This window comes from Toxotes jaculatrix, chromosome 11 (genome assembly GCF_017976425.1).
Source record: "Toxotes jaculatrix isolate fToxJac2 chromosome 11, fToxJac2.pri, whole genome shotgun sequence".
NCBI classification, from domain to species: domain Eukaryota; kingdom Metazoa; phylum Chordata; class Actinopteri; family Toxotidae; genus Toxotes; species Toxotes jaculatrix.
The window spans coordinates 9,215,796-9,235,845 of NC_054404.1; the positions used below are offsets into that span (position 1 = coordinate 9,215,796).

The following is a 20,050-nucleotide window of genomic DNA, read 5'->3' on the forward strand; positions in this document are numbered from 1 at the left end:
CCATAGCATGGAAATTCTGCATCAATTGTCAGACATTTTTCTAGTATGTGAGAATCACAAGAGCTCACAGATCACTGGAGTTTCTTTCCTCTGGATATACTTTCTCCTTTTGGCATATCTCCTTACATCTACAAAGCGTTTTATTTTCTTTTATAGCATGGCAATAGTAACCTCATCTTTTATGCTTCCAGATATTTCTTCTTTTTACCACCCATTGCCTTTTACTGGCACTGCTTTTTACTAGCATAGAGCCTTACAAAGTCTTAAGCATTAACAGCAGAATTTGGGTAAAAACTCTAGGCTGCAGGTGCAAAACAAAGATTAAAAAAGCTGTGGTGTCAAGCCCCAAACCTTTTTATGATTGTAATGAAAGCACACGTCAGTTTGGGTGTGAAACACTGCAATTTGTACTGTTATTATTTCCCTAAGTTGTGAACTAAACGACAACCACCACAGCTAACAGCACTGAGGTGCAGCAGAGCTGTTAAAGAATGAACTGCTTCATAGCTGCTGGCCTGAGCGTCCGGAATATTTAACACCATAAAACAATTCCCACACTAAACATATTTTTCCTCATAACTATACAAAGAGCATGATGTCATTTTCCCTCTGCACCCTTTAAAGGGAATAGTTTGTCAAATCAGTGGGAGGGAAAAATGCGCTCATATACAGCACAGTAAGAGCAAACCGTGTACATGAATCCAGGCCAATCATCTAATTTCTCTCTGGGTATGGTCAGCTGCTAGAGCGCGGACTTTAACCAGTCCATCTTGTGCAAAATTAGCTGCTGGCGTCTGTATCCTCTTCACATATTGCACCACTGAGGCTGTTTGTTGTAATTAATGCCCCAAGCTTTCACAGCTGAACTTTCGACCATTGTGAAATGTGTGGCTAAAGGAGTGTATGAAATCTTTATCACGCTAACAAAGGACGGCAGAATATTTCTGGGCACGGGATGATGACGGTAGAAACTGAAAATGCCTGGAGGCAAAATCACCACCACTAACAAGCAGTGAACCATAAACTCTTTATATGATAAGTTGTTAGAAAAATATGCTCTTGATGGCAGAGTGCTGAATACGTGCCTGATCAATTTATTGGTATTCGATGGAAACTGTAAGAGGCCAAATGCAATCAACCTCCTCTTAGCTTCTTCTCTGCATTTAGAAAAAATTTAAACTGCAAAGTTCCACTGACAAATTCTATAAGAGAAGGTATTCGGCTATCGTTTATATTGAGCTGCTTATTTTTTTTTTTTTTTACAAAAAAAAAAGAAAAACCATGTGAGCACAAGCTCTTTATGTCTGTTTCCATATTAATTTTCTTGAGGGAAAAGAGATGTATAGATTTAGTCCTTCATATTACATCGTTCTAAAGATCATCTACAGTTAAAGATCACACATCTAACAGAGCTTATATTATATGTTGAACTCATTTAAAAATGGTGTGAAGGCTATAAAAAACCTAAAACACTGAGAAATCTTCTAAAATTAATCACTTCAAACAAATATTGAACAATATCATATCAAAATTGTATCTCCTGCATTATTTGCCCAAAGGGTGATCATTTGCAAGCGTGTCAAACAGAATACAAAAGGCCATTTAACCTCCTCTAATGTTCTTCTGCATACTGAAGATGATATATGGATAATAAGTGTGTGCAGTAGCATCACATCTTCATTAAAAGTTTGTGAGAAAGAAGTGTTCTAAACAACCTCTGGAAATAGTTTTTGTATGCCTGCCCAGTACTGAGATGAACTGTTTTTTGCTTTTGCTGCTTCAATATTCCCATCCATAACAAGCTACACACCGGAACTAATGAGTGACTAGGGATCTTCAAGGGAGGTGGTCTATTATTATTCATTGAAAAAGAGTAAACAAATGCATAAATGTTAATGTCAGAGGGTTCCTATCTGTCCAATTAATCTATGGTGGCTCCCCTGGGCACCCTCATTGTTCAGCCATACTTTTTTTTGTCTTCAGGGGAAATATGCAATTAAGAGCTGTGCAGAAAAAATATTAAAGATGTTTTTGTCTTTCATTTTTCTGCCCTTTCCTTTTATTTTTTTTTTGTCTTCCTTGCTGCCTTCTTCTTGCAAAAAACAGCAAATAACTGGTGCATATCAATATGAACCATCCCCTGCTCTCCCACATTCACGTCCATCCATGCCACCCACAGGTTTGCTCCTTTCTGAAATCCTAAAAGTCGACAGACAGACATCTCAAACCTTCAAACTGTAAGGCACACTTGTGCCGCATAAGACAACTGCTTTAATATAGCATGTCGTCGCTCCGCTGACTGCACACATCCCAGACAACCAGCTCTCCAGTCCCAGACTCCGTGAAGCATTCTTCCCCTCCTCTTAAAAACCGTCTCACGTCATTAAACCCACTCTTAACACTTTCATGGATGCTGCGCTGATTCTCCAATAAGATAATAGCACACAATCTGTCATTCTCCACCCCATTACCTTGAAAACATGGTGGAGATGGAAACTTTCACTTGGCACTGATGTATCATTTTAACATAAGGATCAGGGTGAGCAATCTGTCACTGATGCTGATGCAGTGTAACGAGAGTCATCATGGCTTCTGGGTATTGAGCAGGAGATGTCAATTATTGGATGGGCTACGGGTGGTAAAACAACAAAGTGCTTCTAAGTTAACCAGAGCAGAGTCCTGCATGAGTGCAATTTTGCAAAAATGTACCAGCAAAGCTTGGTACTGGTACTGGCTACTCGCAATAATCTTTAAATAAAAACTAAGTTTATCTAAGTCCTGCGACCCTAGCTGACTGACTGACTGATCATTGGACTGCTCATGTTTTTTTGGTAATCACCTGAAATTATTCTGAAGACTCTACCTTTAAGACTCAGATTACCCGTATAAAAACACATTTCACAATTATAAATATGAACAATAAATGTATAATTTCTTGTTTCTATCTCAAAAGAACCTATTTATCACTTTCAGTACACATTTATCTGCTTGTCTGCAGATTTGCATGTAAAACAAATCAGCAGCAATATGTTACTGCATTTTTTTTCCATAGAAAAAAGTTCCCTCTGGTTTCTGCGTTTATACAAACAGACCATGGATTAATTGTGCTGCTGTTCCCGTGTTGTCAAGTTCAACATGGACCCAGTACAGCAAAAACATCCCCTCTAGTGATGTCATATGATGCACTTCCCCTCTACCTTGTTTTCCAAGGCACATCTGGATTTATTGTGAAAACACACTTCCTCTTGTGTCCATGTGTGTACAGAGCTACCTGATGTTTGCGTGTGTGATGTATGTAAACACTCCTGACCTTTTGAACCACTGCATGCAAACCTTCTGCTGTGTGTTATGTGTCCTTGCAGTGCTCTGAAGGGGCTGCTGTGCATGCAGGTTGTTACACATACATGGTGATGTGTGTTTAGTTGAAACACGTGACACGTTTTAAAGAGGCAGGATCTGGATCTGAATGGAACATTTATGACCAGCTGCCTTAGTTCAGGAGCAGCAGCATCAGCAACAATTTAAATAATCCCTATAATCTGTATCTTATATCAGCTGATGGCATGGTGAGCAATATTGGTGGCATTAACCATATCAGATAAACTCCAGTGAGAGAACGAAACAGCTGCTGAGCTGTGCTGTCTCAGGCAGAACTGTCCTTATTTCTCATGGGTTCCCTGCAAATGACCCATTCTCTGTGCCGTGCTGAGATACAGAGGAGGTGAATGTGAATCACACACAAAGCAATCTCTATGTTGGAAAGCATTTCTCATTAAAGTTTTTATATTGAGCTTTTACATCTAAGGGTTTTGGAAGGTTGTGTGTGAAACATGATTATCTTACAATGTACTGCAGGCTGATTCCCTGGCCTAGGAATTGTAATTTTGTGACACATTGCACACTAATGGCTGTATCCTGCCACAGACAAATACATGGAAGTACATTATAATGTACAGTTCACACATGCATTTTATTATCTTGAGAAATCTATCTATATACAGCGAAGTAATGCAATAACTCATGTACCACACTCTCCAGGATGTGTTTCCTGCTGATTCAGACAAATGATGCCTGGGAAAAATATGGATATTATGCATCATCAACATCTGTAGGCCCATTACACCATATCAAAAACTCCAACGCAGATAATAAATTTCCTACTCACCTACACCGAGGTAATAGTTCATTCTACTGACACCACACCAAGTCCCTCACCAAGCCTTATTCAAAATAAAAAGTGCTACAGCTTTTTAAAGAAGTTTGTGAACAAGGCTGCAAATGCATCAACCCTGTGCTCTAATTTGGAGGCTCTTAGTCTCTGTTAGGCGCTCAGAAACGAAACAGAAAATCGCTTATGCTCACAGGATCCTAATTGTTCTGCAAGCAAGCACTCTTGACAGATGACCTACTCTCTGTACAGTATATGTAAAGTTAAAAGCAGTTGAAAATGGTAGATGTTCTACTCTGTTCCTTCCCATGAATGAGAAATGAGCATATACAAAGAGACACAGAGAGACACACAGAAACACAAAACATAACCTGACCATATTGGCTAAGTGCTGTGACAACACCCTCACCATCCCCTCTACTGCTGCAGGCCTCTAAAAATAGGTCTGTAGCAGTGAACAAAATAGATGATGCCATATGCTGACATAGTGCATTACAGCAATAATGTATTTAACTGTTTCATTGAAAGCAAAATTACAGCGACAACTGGAACACATCTAATTTTAGCAAATCATTCCTCAACATTCTTGGCATAATATGCTGCAGGTCAACTTCACTTTCAAGCTGTTGTATTGTACTAAACATATTCTAATAAACACTCAGCTACATAACCACATAAATATGTGAATAATATCATGCAGAGATTTTATGACTGGTCAGAAGTATGTGATTTGCTTTCAACTTAAACTATCACTTGGCCAAAAAAACTGGTTTAACACTGATCTCCCCCAGAGATCTCCAAATCTGGAGAATCAATCACACTTTTAGGGAACGAGGGAGGCAAAGAGAGAAAGCGAACCTAAGATAGTGAGAAAAATTAAAGATAAAAAAAAATCCCGAAGACTACAAGAGAGACCTAGTGCTAGCTTGGCTCCGATGCTTGGCTCTGATCCCACTGGTCAAAAAACGACCACTCTAATCTTTTCCCCAAGCAATGCCTAAGACTCTCTCTCTCTCTCTCTCTCTCTCTCTCTCTCTCTCTCTCTCTCTCTCTCTCTCTCTCTCTCTCTCTCTCTCTCTCTCTCTCTCTCTTTTTTCTTATTGCCCTTCAAGATCAGGCCAACTTTCCCCAAGGGCGCTCGGCTTTATCCACAAACTCTTTAGCCAACTAATTAAAGATGGCAGGAGGCAAAATGTGATTACTATGTGCTCTATGTTTAAGAAAACTACAACTACAATGTCATTAGGGGAAAAGAGGTGAAATTCACAGTTGGATCAATATTCAAACAGACAAAATATGTGTTTTGGGATAGTTTCCACTGCACATGCACACAGTATGAAAGGAGAGCTGGAGTAGTCAGGATGTGACTGCCAAAGTATTTTGTTTCTCAATCTGAAATGGCAAAAAGCTAGCAGCAGGTAAAGGACTTACAGCCCCTGCAGTTAACCGCTATGAAAATCTTGGATTATGATGGTGGGGGGTTCTATTTCAGGTACCACTGAGACAATCAAATATGATCCCGGGAAGGACGAATTCAGAGATAGATGCATGAGTTTGGAGGATTATCAGACACCAAAATTCTGCACAATCGTTCACATTACTATGAGGAAGAATTTTACAACTCTGGAAGGTTATCACAGCAGCATTTTATCCTCTGCTGCGACAACTGCCAAGTAAACAGTGGAAACACACTGTTCATGTTACAAATGAATCTACCACAAATGTGGGCATGTATTACTTATATCTGACTGGCCAAATCCGGGCCGTGCCCAATGATGCCTTGTTTTGCAGCAAAAGGTAAGTCTCGTTGGCCCTGCAATTGTTTGCTTGATTTTTATTTTTTTTGGGAGGGAGAGGTTAAAGCTAGAAGAGCACTGTCCAAAGGTAACAAAATCCACCTATCAGCACCACTAAAGTGCAGTAATTAACACTCTGTATCTCGATTGTTTAATTAGTAGAAGAACCAGTATGAAAACTATAATTCTACATTTTACAAGAGGTTATGCAGCAAAGTAATTTCTTGAGATCATTTTTTTCACAAAGTGCTGCTGTCTGTCTGAACACGGCCTGAATAGCGTGTTCTTCCTGCACTGTTTTCAGTGAGCAATAACATTATGAACACTGGACACCAGTTTTCCCTTGTGCACTGAATCAAAACAGGAAATCAGTGAATAACTGGCGTACACAATGAAACAAAGTGCAGCACAACAGCTAATAGAAACCCTTGCTTGTAGGTGACTGGGGTTTAACCTTGTGATAATGCGTGAATTGACTGCGACAGGCAGAACGTGGAGAGCGTGGGAGGAGGGGATAGGAAGAGACAGCAAGAGATATGGGGGAGTAGAAAAACCTGGATATAGACAGAGAAGCAGCGAGACGTGACACGAAGAGAGAATCACAATAACTTGATCACAGACAAGGAAGTGGGAGTGATGCAAGAGGAAGCAAAAGAAGAAGAAGTAGACTGCCAAAGTGTCCGGTCATGAAGTTTGCTGCTGCTCAGCATCCGTCTAGTTTCTGACCTCATGCAGGTCATCAGGTCAGAATGGGTTTATTTAGACTGCATGGAAACCCATCATTACTGAGCAGTTACACATATAAGAGGTCCTTTTACAGCCCTGATTAGGCATTGGAGTTGACAGCCAAACAAGCTAGCAGCCAATTCTTTTCCACATAAATAGTGCTGCTGAAAGACAGAGCCACATACAGGTCAACTTATCTCATACTCTTGACAGATCCAATTAAAGTGCAAAGGAAACCTGGGATCTCTCTTTGTCTGGCCCGAGACTCTCCTCATTGAACGGACTTGGTAATAATATACCTCCTCTATGGTACCACACACTGACAGGGATCTTGGCATTGTCAGCTGTGTTATTGAAATGGGGTGCATCTTCTTTCCCATAGAAAACACACTGAGAATGTTGCTATGGGGATTTTTCTTGTCAGAAACATAATGATGTTGTTTAGATGTGGCCATGTGTTTCAAAGGAGCTCTTTCCTTCTTTCTTTCCTGTCACAGAAGAATGAAAGGAAATGTTCTCACTGGGAAACGCATGGTCTTGTGCAGAGTCTAGTTAGAGTATGAACACATGCAGCTCATTGTGTTTCAAGGAGAAAAGCTGAAAAAAAGGTATTTTAATAATAGGACTGAAGTGATTCACCATGATAATACATCCAGTATGTCTTAAAAAAAGAGTATCATTAAGTGTTTCTGTTCTTGTATTAAGTTTATCAAAAGCTTTGCAAACAGTTCAGTGGCACAGATTATGTAATATTCCAATGTAACTGTACTCTCTATACAATTGATAGTAACTCCAAATAAAATGCTGGTCAGATTTGTATTCTTGTTTATCTTTTAACAGAAGTCTGCTTTACTTTTGAAAGAGGAAATAACACATTCTTTGCCTTACAAGTGAAAAATTTAACTAATCAGCAGTAAAACACACTGTTGCTTAATTCAGTACAGTAACTTATGGCGACTGGTGTTAGCTAATGTTAGCAAATTTACATAGAGACCTCTGACTGATTTCTGACTGTCTGACTCTCTTCTCTACTAGCTATGATAAAGTAAATGTAGAATACTTCACTAGATGCCACTTCTTTCTGTCTCTCTCACACACTCACTCACACAAACATATGAGCACCTCAGTCCCCCAGACAGTGCTATTGAAGTCTTTAATCAAGACTAATGTGGAATGTCCCATATGACCACCATTAATCATTTGAAGCTGGCCAACTGTGCCATTGATCAATGCTATACATCAAAGCAGCTGCTGCTGGCACAAGTCTGCATGTCTGTCCAGCTCTGTTTGCACTGTACAACCCGTCGAGCCTTAAATATTGTATGTGACGCGGCTGTTCCCATTGCTCTTGCGGAAAAAGAAAACACGACAGAGTTACGGAGAAAACATTTTCTCCATTTCAGCCATGTTAAGAAACCAATTTTAAATGAACTGGAAAGTGGAAAAAAGTGGTTAATACGTAATGACATGCAAGAGAAGCCAGTCTAAGTCACCTCCCAATGAGCTGCTCAGGGACCAAGCTGACATGATGATGATGATGATGACACTTGCGGTGATACCTTGTAAAAGTGACACGTCTGTGAAATACAGAAGCAGTCCACTCACTGCCTTCACTCTATTATTTTTGTCCAGACAGTTTGACCCCAGTGGCTATGAAGGACACAGAAGAGGTGGCCTTTGTCCAACCGGGTAGATCAAATTCAGCCCAAACTGAGGTGGTTTTTTTTTCCCCCTCACATATAGACCCACTAACAGTGGAATCCCACTAATTTCTCTCCTCAGTAGATCTGTACTTGTCCTGCTGTTGCTGCTGTAGTAGTAAGTTTTCCTGGGACAGGGCCAAGTGGCTAACAAACAGCAGTTTATTAATTGGATCTGGTGGCGTGTTTGTATTGGTGAGGACCCAGATCATTTCAAACTGGCCTTGGAACAGGTGTGCTGCTGCAGTGGCGCCAAATAAGCAAACTGCAAAGGCTCAGCAGATTCAAGCTAAAAAAGGATGAGCCTTCACAGAAAACCTGCCATAACTCAGCACAAAGAGGCACCACTTACTAAGCTTTTGAGTTCAGATCTATTCACTTTCACAACCCCAACACTTAATGGTTGTTAGTTCTTTTTCCCTTTACTCAGCATTTTTTTTTTTTTACCTTTAAACCTTCAACATTTTCACCACATTTCTCCGTAAGCAGCAAGTTAAATAACTTCCACACTGTATTACTTCTAAGTTCCTAACCTGTAAGGATACTTCAAAGCAAAACCATGCTTACATTCCGTTAAATATTTGAGATGCTATTTTGGAGCATTATATCAAAACTACAGATGTGCTGGGCACAATTTCATGCATGTTCCTTGTAAATCTGTTTGGAAATGTGATTTGGACTAGAATTAAAGGACTTTGAGGATCTGAACACTGCTTGGCTCCTCAAAACACCTTTGTGACAATGACTTTGGATCATTTCTGGATTTTGCTGCTGCTGAAAAGGAGTTATACATTAAAACAGACAGATCCTGAAATAATAACTAAGACCTATTATCAGAGCCAAGGGATTTTTACTGTATAAAAATCATTAAAGCCTGAACATTCTCAATGAGTTCCTTTAAAAGACAAACTTTTCCTAACACGCAGCCTTGTGGCATTAAACATGAAAACTGGCATGAAAATATAAGATGTTGGAATATTCAATGATTTCTGTGCTGACATTGTGCATCAGTGAGCGAAGCCAGAAGGGAGGCTTTGGGTAAAAAAAGAAATTTGCGTACCACATCTCTAAAAAAGTGAAATTCACACCCTAAAAGAAACCATTTTTCTTAAAGCTGAGCAGTTCACCAACCAGGAATATCTCAGCTACATTGGCTTGGTTCAACGCCTGTAAACGAACTTGAGATACGCAAGGTGCAGATGGGAAATATACATTTTGGAGCAGAACTCCAGTGTGGCCAGATATAAAACACTGCTGTAAATTATAAAGGCATCTCTACATCCTCAGCATTTTCCCTTCACGCGCCCTCATGTTTACTTCCTCTCCAGACAGAATGGTTGCAGCCTCGACAAAACAGACACATGTAGAGGTCAGAGACCACCTGTTCTGGGTTGGCTGAACTGGTGAAGCGATATCAGAGGACACATCTGGCCTGACAGGGAACAGGCCGGATGGGGATGGCAGCACGCTCCCGGGCCTCGGCCTGATGACGGATGACTCACAGCTGATGCTGAGGTCACTAGAGGTCACACGGAGAACGGGAAACGGACCGGTTTTTTGGGACAGTTGTTTTCTAAGGAGTGTTTAATTTTTGGACTGTGACATAAAATTTTTAGTTTGTTTGGCAAGGAATTTGAATTGTGTTTGTGGGGGTTGGCAGGGTACCCTGAATTATGGACAAGGGGGAACAAGATAGTGGAGGGATTTTATTTTTTAGTGACTTATTTGTCCATCTTCTTACATAATATACAATTTCTGATTGACAGCCTCTTAAAATCTTTCTGATAGTAGTTTCAGATTTCAGTTTCAGATGGCAGCAGTTGTTTTTCATTTTCAAATTCCCATTAACGTTCATTCTAGAGTTGTGAACCAAGTCTACAGCTGCAGAGCCAATATCTGTATCTCAAAGGAGCAGATAAAATATTGTGTCTCCGCTTCCTCTGAACAAGAAACACTGGCAAACACAAGACCTGAGTCAGTGATGCCATTGTTCTTGTGAGACTGTAAATTTCCCCGGATATGTTACCTGACCTTTTACGCCCTTTTTTCTGACTTTACAAAAATCTTTCCTCTCTATATGAAACAGTATGTGCATGAGTATGTGTGTGTATCTACATGTTTATGGACTCCACATGATCCCCGCCCCTCGTTTCACAGTTCACTGTGTTATTTTCTGCAGTCTGGAAGGGAGTGGAGTGATGAGGGGAGAGAAAGAACAAAGGACGGGGGGGACAAGCATGTCCTCAGAGCTCTCTTCTGCCTTATTCTTTATCAGCTTTCATCTCTTGGCCCTTCAGAGAGACTGAACCATAAAAGAGTCCAATCACTAGGGGACATATTATTTTCTACTTCCTTGACTACACTATATCACAGCCCAGACCCATACAACTTCTCCTCCTCTTGCATATATAACTCCAGCCAGCCATAGCTGGGAGCGTGGGTTTATCTATTGGCTCTGTGTGTGATTAACATAACAAATATCTAGTTTCCTCTGTCATGGTGCTCACGATGAGTATGGGCAGAGAATTAATCGTCAGAATTAATCAAAGGAGAACTCACTCGTTTTTCTCCAGCATCAGTATCAGCTGTTCACCCTCTGCATGTACCAGCAGCTGGAGAGACGCAGGATAACTCTGAAACACAAAAGGATGACAGGAGTGTTGAGGTGGTGGTGGTGCCTGGATCTCTCCCATCCTGTTTGAGGATCAGCGTTTGTGTGAAACCTCACCTTACTGTGACACATCCACTGCACACAAGGGAGGATGTGACAAGGCACAATAGTTTTAGAGGAACAGGAAGAAAGCCTCCACATCCGACCTGAGTATTTTGTGCATGACACAAAAGTAGGTACATTGGGCAAGTTTCTCAACTTAACCAACCAACCACCCTTAGATTTTTATGAAATCAAATTTTTCATTTTTGCAATGAAGTAATGAGACAAGAATGAGTGGCCACAGTGAGTCCCTAGATGAAGAGTTTCAAACAACAGGCTGCACACCTCCAACTCCTGTGCAAGGTGACCAAATTTAGGGTGCCCTGCTGCTGTGAGGAAAACAGTTCATGCCGTGTGCAGCATGAAATCAGATTACTGTTGTTAATGACATGATGGAAATAGCTGATTGTTGTTTGATTTGTTTGTTAAACAGTCTCTGTTTGTCTGGCTACACTGTGAACAGATTCACCACTTGCACTCCCGTTATATTTCTGACAAAGCAGCTCCTCCATGAGTGTTTGCTGTAGTATTAAATATTATTACTTGCTGTCACCACAGAAAACAAAGCAGCCAGGATGAAGGACTACAATTACAAACTGCACTTTCTGTTGCAAATATTTGGTACGATAGACAATCTTGTCTGCAAATATAAAGCAAAATACTGGACATGTGCAGAATTTCATTCCTTAACTAGAACATGAGTGCAGTATTTGTCAGACATGAATCTGTATTTCAGTGCAGGAACAGCAGTGATGAGTATTTTTGGTGCCAATGATTTATGGCGGCAACAACCTGGAAAATGAAGGTGATGCAGGAGATTTCGTTCATAATGCCAAATGCCAGTCTGAGATTTAATCCTAAATCTCAAAACAGCAGTTTCCCCAGACATGGCTTTAAAATGACTTTTCGACACTTTTCAGAAAGAGTTATCAGAGTGAAGCAGTGTCCTCGCAGAATGACAGACTCAAAGTGCGTTAATGCCTGAGGACCATGATATCATCAGACCCTTCTTATAACACAAATCAAAAAAAACAAACAAGAAAAAGACAAAGAAAGACAAGGAAAATTTAAAAAAGGAAAGGAAGCATCCTAGCCTGCAGACCAACAGAAATGGTCAGACGTGCACAGTGAGGAATTCATGTATCATCAGTTGATATTTCAGACGTACTGTGTCCTTTTCCCTGTGACATTTCTTGTGTCTGCTGACCGATGCCCTCGGGCCAATTCTTTTTCTTTGCCAGGCGGCCTTCAGCTTTATCTGAGAGTCAGTGTGTCTGTGTTTGTGTATAAGTGTGGCTGAAAGTAGGTGTGTGTGGAGAGTCGATGTCACATCACAGGTCCAGCGAAGACTGTAAGTAATGACTCTGCAATGCTTTACGACTGCTTGATAACCTTCTATTGGCACAAGGAGCAGCTATATAAATCTGTTATCCAGGGAGGTTTAAGTCAACACAGTCTCTGATAAGACAATCACCAGCTGCCCTGGCGGCCAGTTTAATTTTGAAGGGTAGGTTTATAGATAGCCTACTGTAAAACCACTGTATCTTCCCAACACAAACACCTTGAGTCAGCGTTTGCTGATGGGTAAACATATCTGACATAGGTGGGGTGGGGTAAGTGGGGCGCATAATTAACTCATTTCCCTGTGACATGTTTGTGATACAATTCATGCAATTAACATCACTGATCTTCCACTAATGACTGACTTTGAGAAAGAAGCATAAGGCTGGAAAAAAAAAAAAAACTTCTCTCAGATGGTGACTTCCCTGCACCAGGAAAAAATGTTTGATTTCACAGGGGGTTTTCAACACCTACGCATTTCCCTGCTCTGGAAAACTTGTGGTGGGGGATGCCAAATTTCAAACATTTTCTTTTCCAGCTGTAGCCAGTGGGACAGACTGGTTTTCCCTACCTGACAACACAAATCCAGAGAGTTCAGAGAGGGCTGAGTTCACTGTGCATATGCATTCTATCTATGCATCTTTTCATCTAAAATATGTGATGTGAAAGAAATGGCACAATCCTCAAGGTGTTGCAAACCTGCTACAAACTCCTGAATCTTTCTTATAGAGTCTGGCCGGTGCACTACTGATAGGACTTTTGAAAGGCTGACGAGTTTCAGGAATAATTTCACAGAATGTATTGCCAACGGAGCAGGCTCTTATTCCACGAGCAAATGAGGACATATTCAAAACAAAGGAGAAGGAGCATGCGAGGAGAGAGACCACATCAGAGAGGATAATCATAGCTAAGGAAGGGACTTTCTGCTTGAGAAAAACAAGCATCCAGGGAAGCAGGCAACAGGGGAGGAAATCACATACTGTGATTAGGTCAAACGAAAAGCCAGACATCTGTACTTGGCTGAGCTCTTGTAAGCACACTGGCATCAGCTAGGCTGATGTCTGAACCAGTATATTAGCAATTAAGCTAGTGGTGCTAAATGAGCTTGTGAGTATTTACCCCGGCAGTGAGCTGGCTGAGAGGTCTGCACTCCTTGCCCTTCAGCAGCAGAGGTACGGTGGTCCCGTGGCGTTCTGCTTTGGTTGCTTCCCCACGCTGTTTAGCCTTGTCTGGACTACTTCCTGTGAAAAGATCATCAATGCAGATTCATTTGATTTGAATGATGAAATTTAACACCACGCTACAAACATCCCAGATGCTTATGCAGTAGATTTTGTTAAACTGACTTGCAGACAAAGGGGTCAGCAATATGAGTCAAAACTGCTTTGTAATGTCTTTATTAATTCAAGCACAGCAATAATGTTTTAGACAAAAAAAACCTCCCTCCAACAAAGGGAGGGAAACCTCAGACACACAGCGCAGCACTATTAAAGATTGTGCACTGTGTAGCTTAGAAAGAGTAATAGCTCACTCTTGTTCCTGTGAGGAGACGTGCTGTCCCCCAAAGGGCCTCTGCAATAGGGCCACAGCCACAGACAGAGCATCAATAATAGATGCTCTCAAACAGTTTATGAAGAACTCAGACTTTACGATATCTCCAGACAGGAATGGAGTTTGAAAAAAAAAAAAGAAATTGGCAGGATGAAATTGTCCTTTCCACTTTTTATTTTTGTTTCTATCTTTCTCTCTTTCATTTACTGTATATAATGGGTCAGAAGCTGGCACTGCAGTCTGCTTCTTTTCTCCTCCTTTCTATTTTTTCTCTTAAACATATCATTTTACTCCTTTTTTAAACTCTTACTAAAGCGAAATTAACAAAGTTAGAAGCCAATTCTGCTAATTAGCTCTTAAAAAACTGCTCATTTGGGAGGCAAACAGTACGGGATGTATATACTGCAAAGGATGGAATATAATAAACCAGATCAGTGGCTTCAAGCAGAATGTGGGAATCATAGTCGCAATTCCCACTGCACTCGCAGTGTCTCTCTCAGCTCTTCTCCCACAAAAAACCAAGGCTGTCCCTAATGCTCCCACGGTCTTACTGAGCATGTCTATATTTTAGCAGACCCAGCAGGCTTCCTGTGAAGCCCAGAGAGGAGCTGTGGAGATGGAGCAGAGAGGGAGTGTTAGAGGGGAGAGGTTGTTTGAGGTTTCACACTCCTGCTATCACCAAAGGACGAACTGAGAGAGCATGTCTCTGTTTACTGTGTGCCTAAGGTCCAGGCCTGTTCCCTAATCCCTTGAGACATGCACGTAAAGCATCTTCGTCGGCATGTGCGTGTGTAAAGTCATGCTGGGTACAACAAGAGTTCAGTAGTACACCGAGCAAAGATACTATAGTCTAACATATTTTGTTTACTCTGCTTCCCAGCTGGAGATGTCTTCTTTTTCAAGCACTCTGTCTCTTAAAAGTCTGATGTTTCTTCTCTTTGAAGATAAGATTCAGTGATGACCTCTGCGCCACCACAACTGCATTTCTTACAGCTTCAAACTGCCTGTGGTGGCAGCTGCCCTCTGCTCTCAGTGTGGCCCAGACTCTCCATTTATCCACAGTGCATAATAAGCTAACAAGGGCGTAAAAGGGACCTCCTATATTTAATAGGCTATTTGAACATGTGCCGATGGTAGTTTGTTGGTTTTAGTGGTGCATGAAAACCACGTTAGACAGACAGAGCAGCATGACTTAGACCACAGGCTGCGGCTAGAGTGCCATTAAAAAGGAGCTATAAAAACAAAGTCAGCCAGACATCTTGTTAATAAAAGACTTCAACACTTCCACCGGTGTCCCTCGCAATTCATTTAGACCTCTCAGATACCGAATGAGCTTGTGTTAATTAAACAATACCAATTCAGGGAGGAGACTGTGCTCGAAAACAAACTAGCTCAGAAGACGTGCCGTCCCACCACATCTGAAGGCCAAAGTGTTTATAGCTGTTCTGAAAAGCCACACTTGAAAGCGCGTCCAAAAAAGTCTGTAGTCACGGAGGCAGCAGGCTCCATGACAGAAGCCACTTAGGGTGTTACACTTATTTGTTCACACGGAACGTGATGAAAGCAATGTGAGGGTAAGACAGAGAGATTGAGAGTGAAGTTCAAATTCTGGCTACCTTCTCACTTCTGCACACATTTGCTACGTGAAGTAGGCATGGTCATTAGACTGCTAGTTTCTGAAAATGAAAAGAAAAAAATGTTGTAGTCCCTCCCCCACAAATTTCAGGGGTTTCAGACACTGTTCAACAATCTGACAAGCACTTTGTTTGACCACAGTGACCCTTTTAATGTGTAAATGAATGTGTTTGTGTACTGTGTGTGAAAGAGTGCTGCACGCTGCATGAGTGCTTTTCAAGGTTTTTGGGGTATACCAGGCCTCAGTATTAGCTTGGATAAAGATTAAAGTTTGTAACATCCGTCATTGCTCCCCCCAAAAGAAGCACTGCCTTCAAACAGCAAAGAAATATGACATTCATGATCATTCTCATGGGCTTTCTCCTCTTTGGGAACCTTTGAAATTCAAACTAAAACTGGGTTAATCCCATATGTTTTCTGGAGAGTATCTTGATTACTAAGCCAACCACAGTTGTATCCCCATATTGGACACAAGGGAGAATCAGCTGCGGGTCATACATCTAAAAAACACAAGTTCTATTTGGCAGCTAAAATCATCTTTCCCCCACTCTCTCTTTAAATAGCCTCACAAACCAAATCTCTTTTAAAGCTATCTCCATTTTGATGATCTAACAAGGGTGATTTTTTTCGTCTGTCGTTTTAGCATTCCATCCCGTGCATGAGATGTATTACTAATTAACTGGTGGGTAATGTGAATTCAAACGGGACCTGAGGTCCACTTTACTCAGCAGGGAAGTGACACAGCCAACAATATAAACAAACAAAATGAGCTGCAATTACTTCAGTCAAACAGAAGGCGCTGCTGGACTCAGGACAAAAATCAACCTCATTAAACACATTAGGTATGTCACCTGCTGCATCAGAGAGATTTCCTGATGACTTTCACTTTTATTCCTATATCCATTTATCTTTATCTTTTGGAGGAGAAGGGTGTACATATTGTGGGGATGATTACAGCGAGGAAACTATAGGTGCATAAATAATACACTGAAAAATGCATTTGTGCAGTTTTATCTGCATTCCTTTTAGTCTATAGTAGAAACAGAATACGCTGCTTTGCATTCACACCTAATACTGTGTCTGCTCAATCAGCAGTGTTACCACACAGTCCCTCTCTTGAGATGAACGAGAGAATAAACAATGTAGGCAAGGTCAGAGCAGGAGGATGAAGGACGTGGTAATCTATAGGCAAGGTGTTCAGAGACTACAAGAGAGAGAGTTAGCGTCACCGTGGTACTTCAGAGACCTCTTGCAATATGATTAGCCTTAAATAATATTTGCATACAAACCATGTACAACATAGTTTGGAAAAAAATGATTACATGTGGCATATTTTGACTTTTTAGTGTAAGAATGAAGCAGTTCACTGTTAACCTTGGAAACAACAGTTAAAAAAAATAATCCCACCGCAGTTTCACAATATCATGCGATCAAGACATATTACAAAATTGTGAAATACTTAAATTTAAAACTGTCAAAATCAGATATTTTATGCTGCATGCAGCCAGATAACCTCTGTCTCAGCTGCTCTGAAACACACAGGCCTGGTCTCAACAGCTTTCAACTGAGGTCAAATGAAAAAAAAAATCGAGGAAACACAACGGGGCCCCGGAGACATGACTTTTCAGCTATTTCTCAACACGGAGAACAGGCCTTTAATAATAGTGGATCAGAGGAAAAGCACTCTGATTATGGATTTGATAATGGCGAAGATTTAATGTTCAATATCTGCATGGCAGCTGCATAAGTAGCCCCGCTAGCCTCTAATCAAACCCCTGTGATACATCTGGAAATGTCCTCAAAAGGTGAATCTCTGCCAACAGTGACTCACTGAAAAAGCCTCTTTAAGCAAAAGGAAAGGAAGATGAAGGTACCATGATTACACACGACGACAAATGTCTTTAAAAATAAAAAAAGAAAAAAAAAAAAAGAAAAAATAAGGCCTTGTGCCAAAATGCTGACAAGCAAAAAACAGCAGAGGTGAGTTCTGTTGTAATTGGATTTGATGGAAATCTGGATGTAACCCAGAACCATTTTTGGGAGTGCCTACCATATTGATCATACATATTGATCACAAAATGACAAGATATTGGGCCAACCTGAAACCACTGCATAGACGTGAGACAGATGTTATTATCATTGTGGACAGATGTGCTGTTTCTTTAATGCTTTTTTCATTTTGCTGACATGATGATGAAACACATGAAATACAAAATAGGGGCACCTTAGAATAGAACAGAATACAACACAATAGTTCTGCATTGTTTCTACGTGAAACCTAATGAAATTCTTGTTGAGAGAAGAGGTACAGATTCGATTCACCTGTTATATACAAATCAACAACATTATGAACTTTACCAATAATAAGCTTCACAAAAGTACTGTGTATTGCAGGGTTATTTATCATTTACCATTCTAAGGTGTCCCTGTTTTTAACCGCCCTCATATATTTATAGCAAGGCTTCACATTTACAAAAGTACTAAAGGAATAGTTCAAAAGTGTTGGAAACTTTGTTTTAGAAGCTTTGCTTTCCTTTGGAGGAGAAGGTTGATAGCATTCTCAGTTCTGTCTGTTAAGCATGAAAGCCAGCAGCCATTTAGCTTAGCTTGTCATTTACACTACAGCAGGTGCAGGTAAATATATTTCCAAGATGTCAAACTATTCCTTTAAGTTAATTCAGTGCTTTCACATTCATTCGTTGGCTTCCATAAGGACAAAAGTAAATGTTTTGTTGATTCAGGCTTTTTAAATGGCATTAACAAGAATTCCTAGATGGCTAAAAGGGTCTTTGGTAAGGCTAGGATCATTAGTTGGTATACTATACCAATAACAGTATCTATACTTCCAAATTATGCATTTAATAAACTGGTGAGCATAGTTGTGATGGAAAGTGCAGGGGTTTCTACACATCGCACACAGTTACAGTGGCTGCACATAACAAGGAAGGCAAGGAAGTACAAGAACAGTAGTGCCTGACTGCTTTGATTCTTGGTGTCTGTAGCATTTTCTTACTTCTGCCTCACATGCCCCAGGTTCTACATTCTCTTACCCAAGAAATCAGAGGATTAAAGATGCTAAAATGTTTTCATCTTTTAGGTCAAAGTGGAACAAAGGAGCTATGCAAACACCTTAGTGAAGATTTCTGTATACATCCAATTACCAATTCTGTATGAATCTAAATATGGCAACGGATGCTACACCTACATTGTGCCCTCAGAAATAAAGAACCCTTAACAAAGGGAATGGCGAATGAGGCTGCTTTGAAACCCAGAACAGCTTATGACTATCTTAACAAGTAAAAATGGCATCTAACTATTCCTACAACATCAGTTTGACAGCGATACCTGTGAGGTTGCCCTGACATTTATTTAATTAGCAGGAAGTGTGAATCACTCAGAGAGACAGAAAGACATCAACATAATCGTTAAGACTGTCTGCAGTATTACAGTCTGTTACACGCAGTCTTGTCACAGTGTGAACTGAGCACCAAAATAAAGCCTGGGTTTCCTTTCATAACAAACCCTCTTCCCTCCAGCACATGAAATAGATCCTTTTACAATTACTCCTGTTAAAAGGCTCCTGATGAATCCTAAAAAAAATCACTGCTGCTGACAGTTCATTTTCAGTATGATGTTCTTAGACTGATAAAAGACTTGCAAAAGTAGAGATGCTAAAAGCAACCTAAAAGAAAAGACTCCTTCAGCTAGAAAGAAGCAAATAAGCATTCTTGAAAATAAGTCATCCAGTGAAACACATGTATAGGCTTCTTTTCTCCATAGAGAGTAAATGTACAAATGGATTTTTCATCTCTGCGTTTCATCTTGAGAAGCATAATGAACTGGCTAGCTTACACTATGTTGATTCATGTTCTCCAGCAATAAGATGGAAATTACAGTATATTCAACAACACAAGACACTGGACAGAGCTGTAATTTCCAGGCACTTGAATGTTTAAAGGCAAACTCTGAAAACCCTCTTCACTAGTGTTTTTACTTTTTTAGTAGACTGTTTTAGAGATAATGTTAGAGGGGATAAACTATGAAATTATGTTTCTCCCTGACTCCATGGATATCCTTTTTCTGTTTTTTTTTTTTTTTTTTTTTTAAAGCTTTTAGGGTTTTTTTTTTGTCTTTTCAACCTTTTGTGCTGTATATTTTTGAGATGCTTCTCAGTAATTCTTCTTTTATCACAAGATGCTTTGACATGTGGGACCCAAGTGGCTGGATTTGAGTAGAAGTCTACAGCCATGCTAGTGGCTCTGTACCAATTTCCCTGGTAATCTGTCTAGTCTATCTAATCTATCTCTGTTTGAGTACTTTTTTCTACTCCTGCACTGGATATATGAAGTTACAGAAAGAAAGAGGGGTGTACACAATTTGACTTCCAATGAGGAACATCATGAGCTTCTTATTCACAATG

The 20,050-nt window shown here is 40.3% G+C and overlaps 1 protein-coding gene across 1 annotated transcript in view; it reads right to left on the minus strand.

Annotated features, from left to right (window-relative positions):
- adam12b (ADAM metallopeptidase domain 12b) overlaps positions 1-20,050 on the minus strand; it is a 72,047-nt gene that overhangs the window by 45,256 nt on the left and 6,741 nt on the right. Inside the window, exons 2-3 of the mRNA XM_041049579.1 lie at positions 13,564-13,685; positions 10,950-11,023 (exon numbers count right to left, since the gene is read on the minus strand). Coding sequence (XP_040905513.1) covers positions 10,950-11,023; positions 13,564-13,685 — 196 coding nt within the window. The remainder of the gene's footprint in view (positions 1-10,949; positions 11,024-13,563; positions 13,686-20,050) is intronic.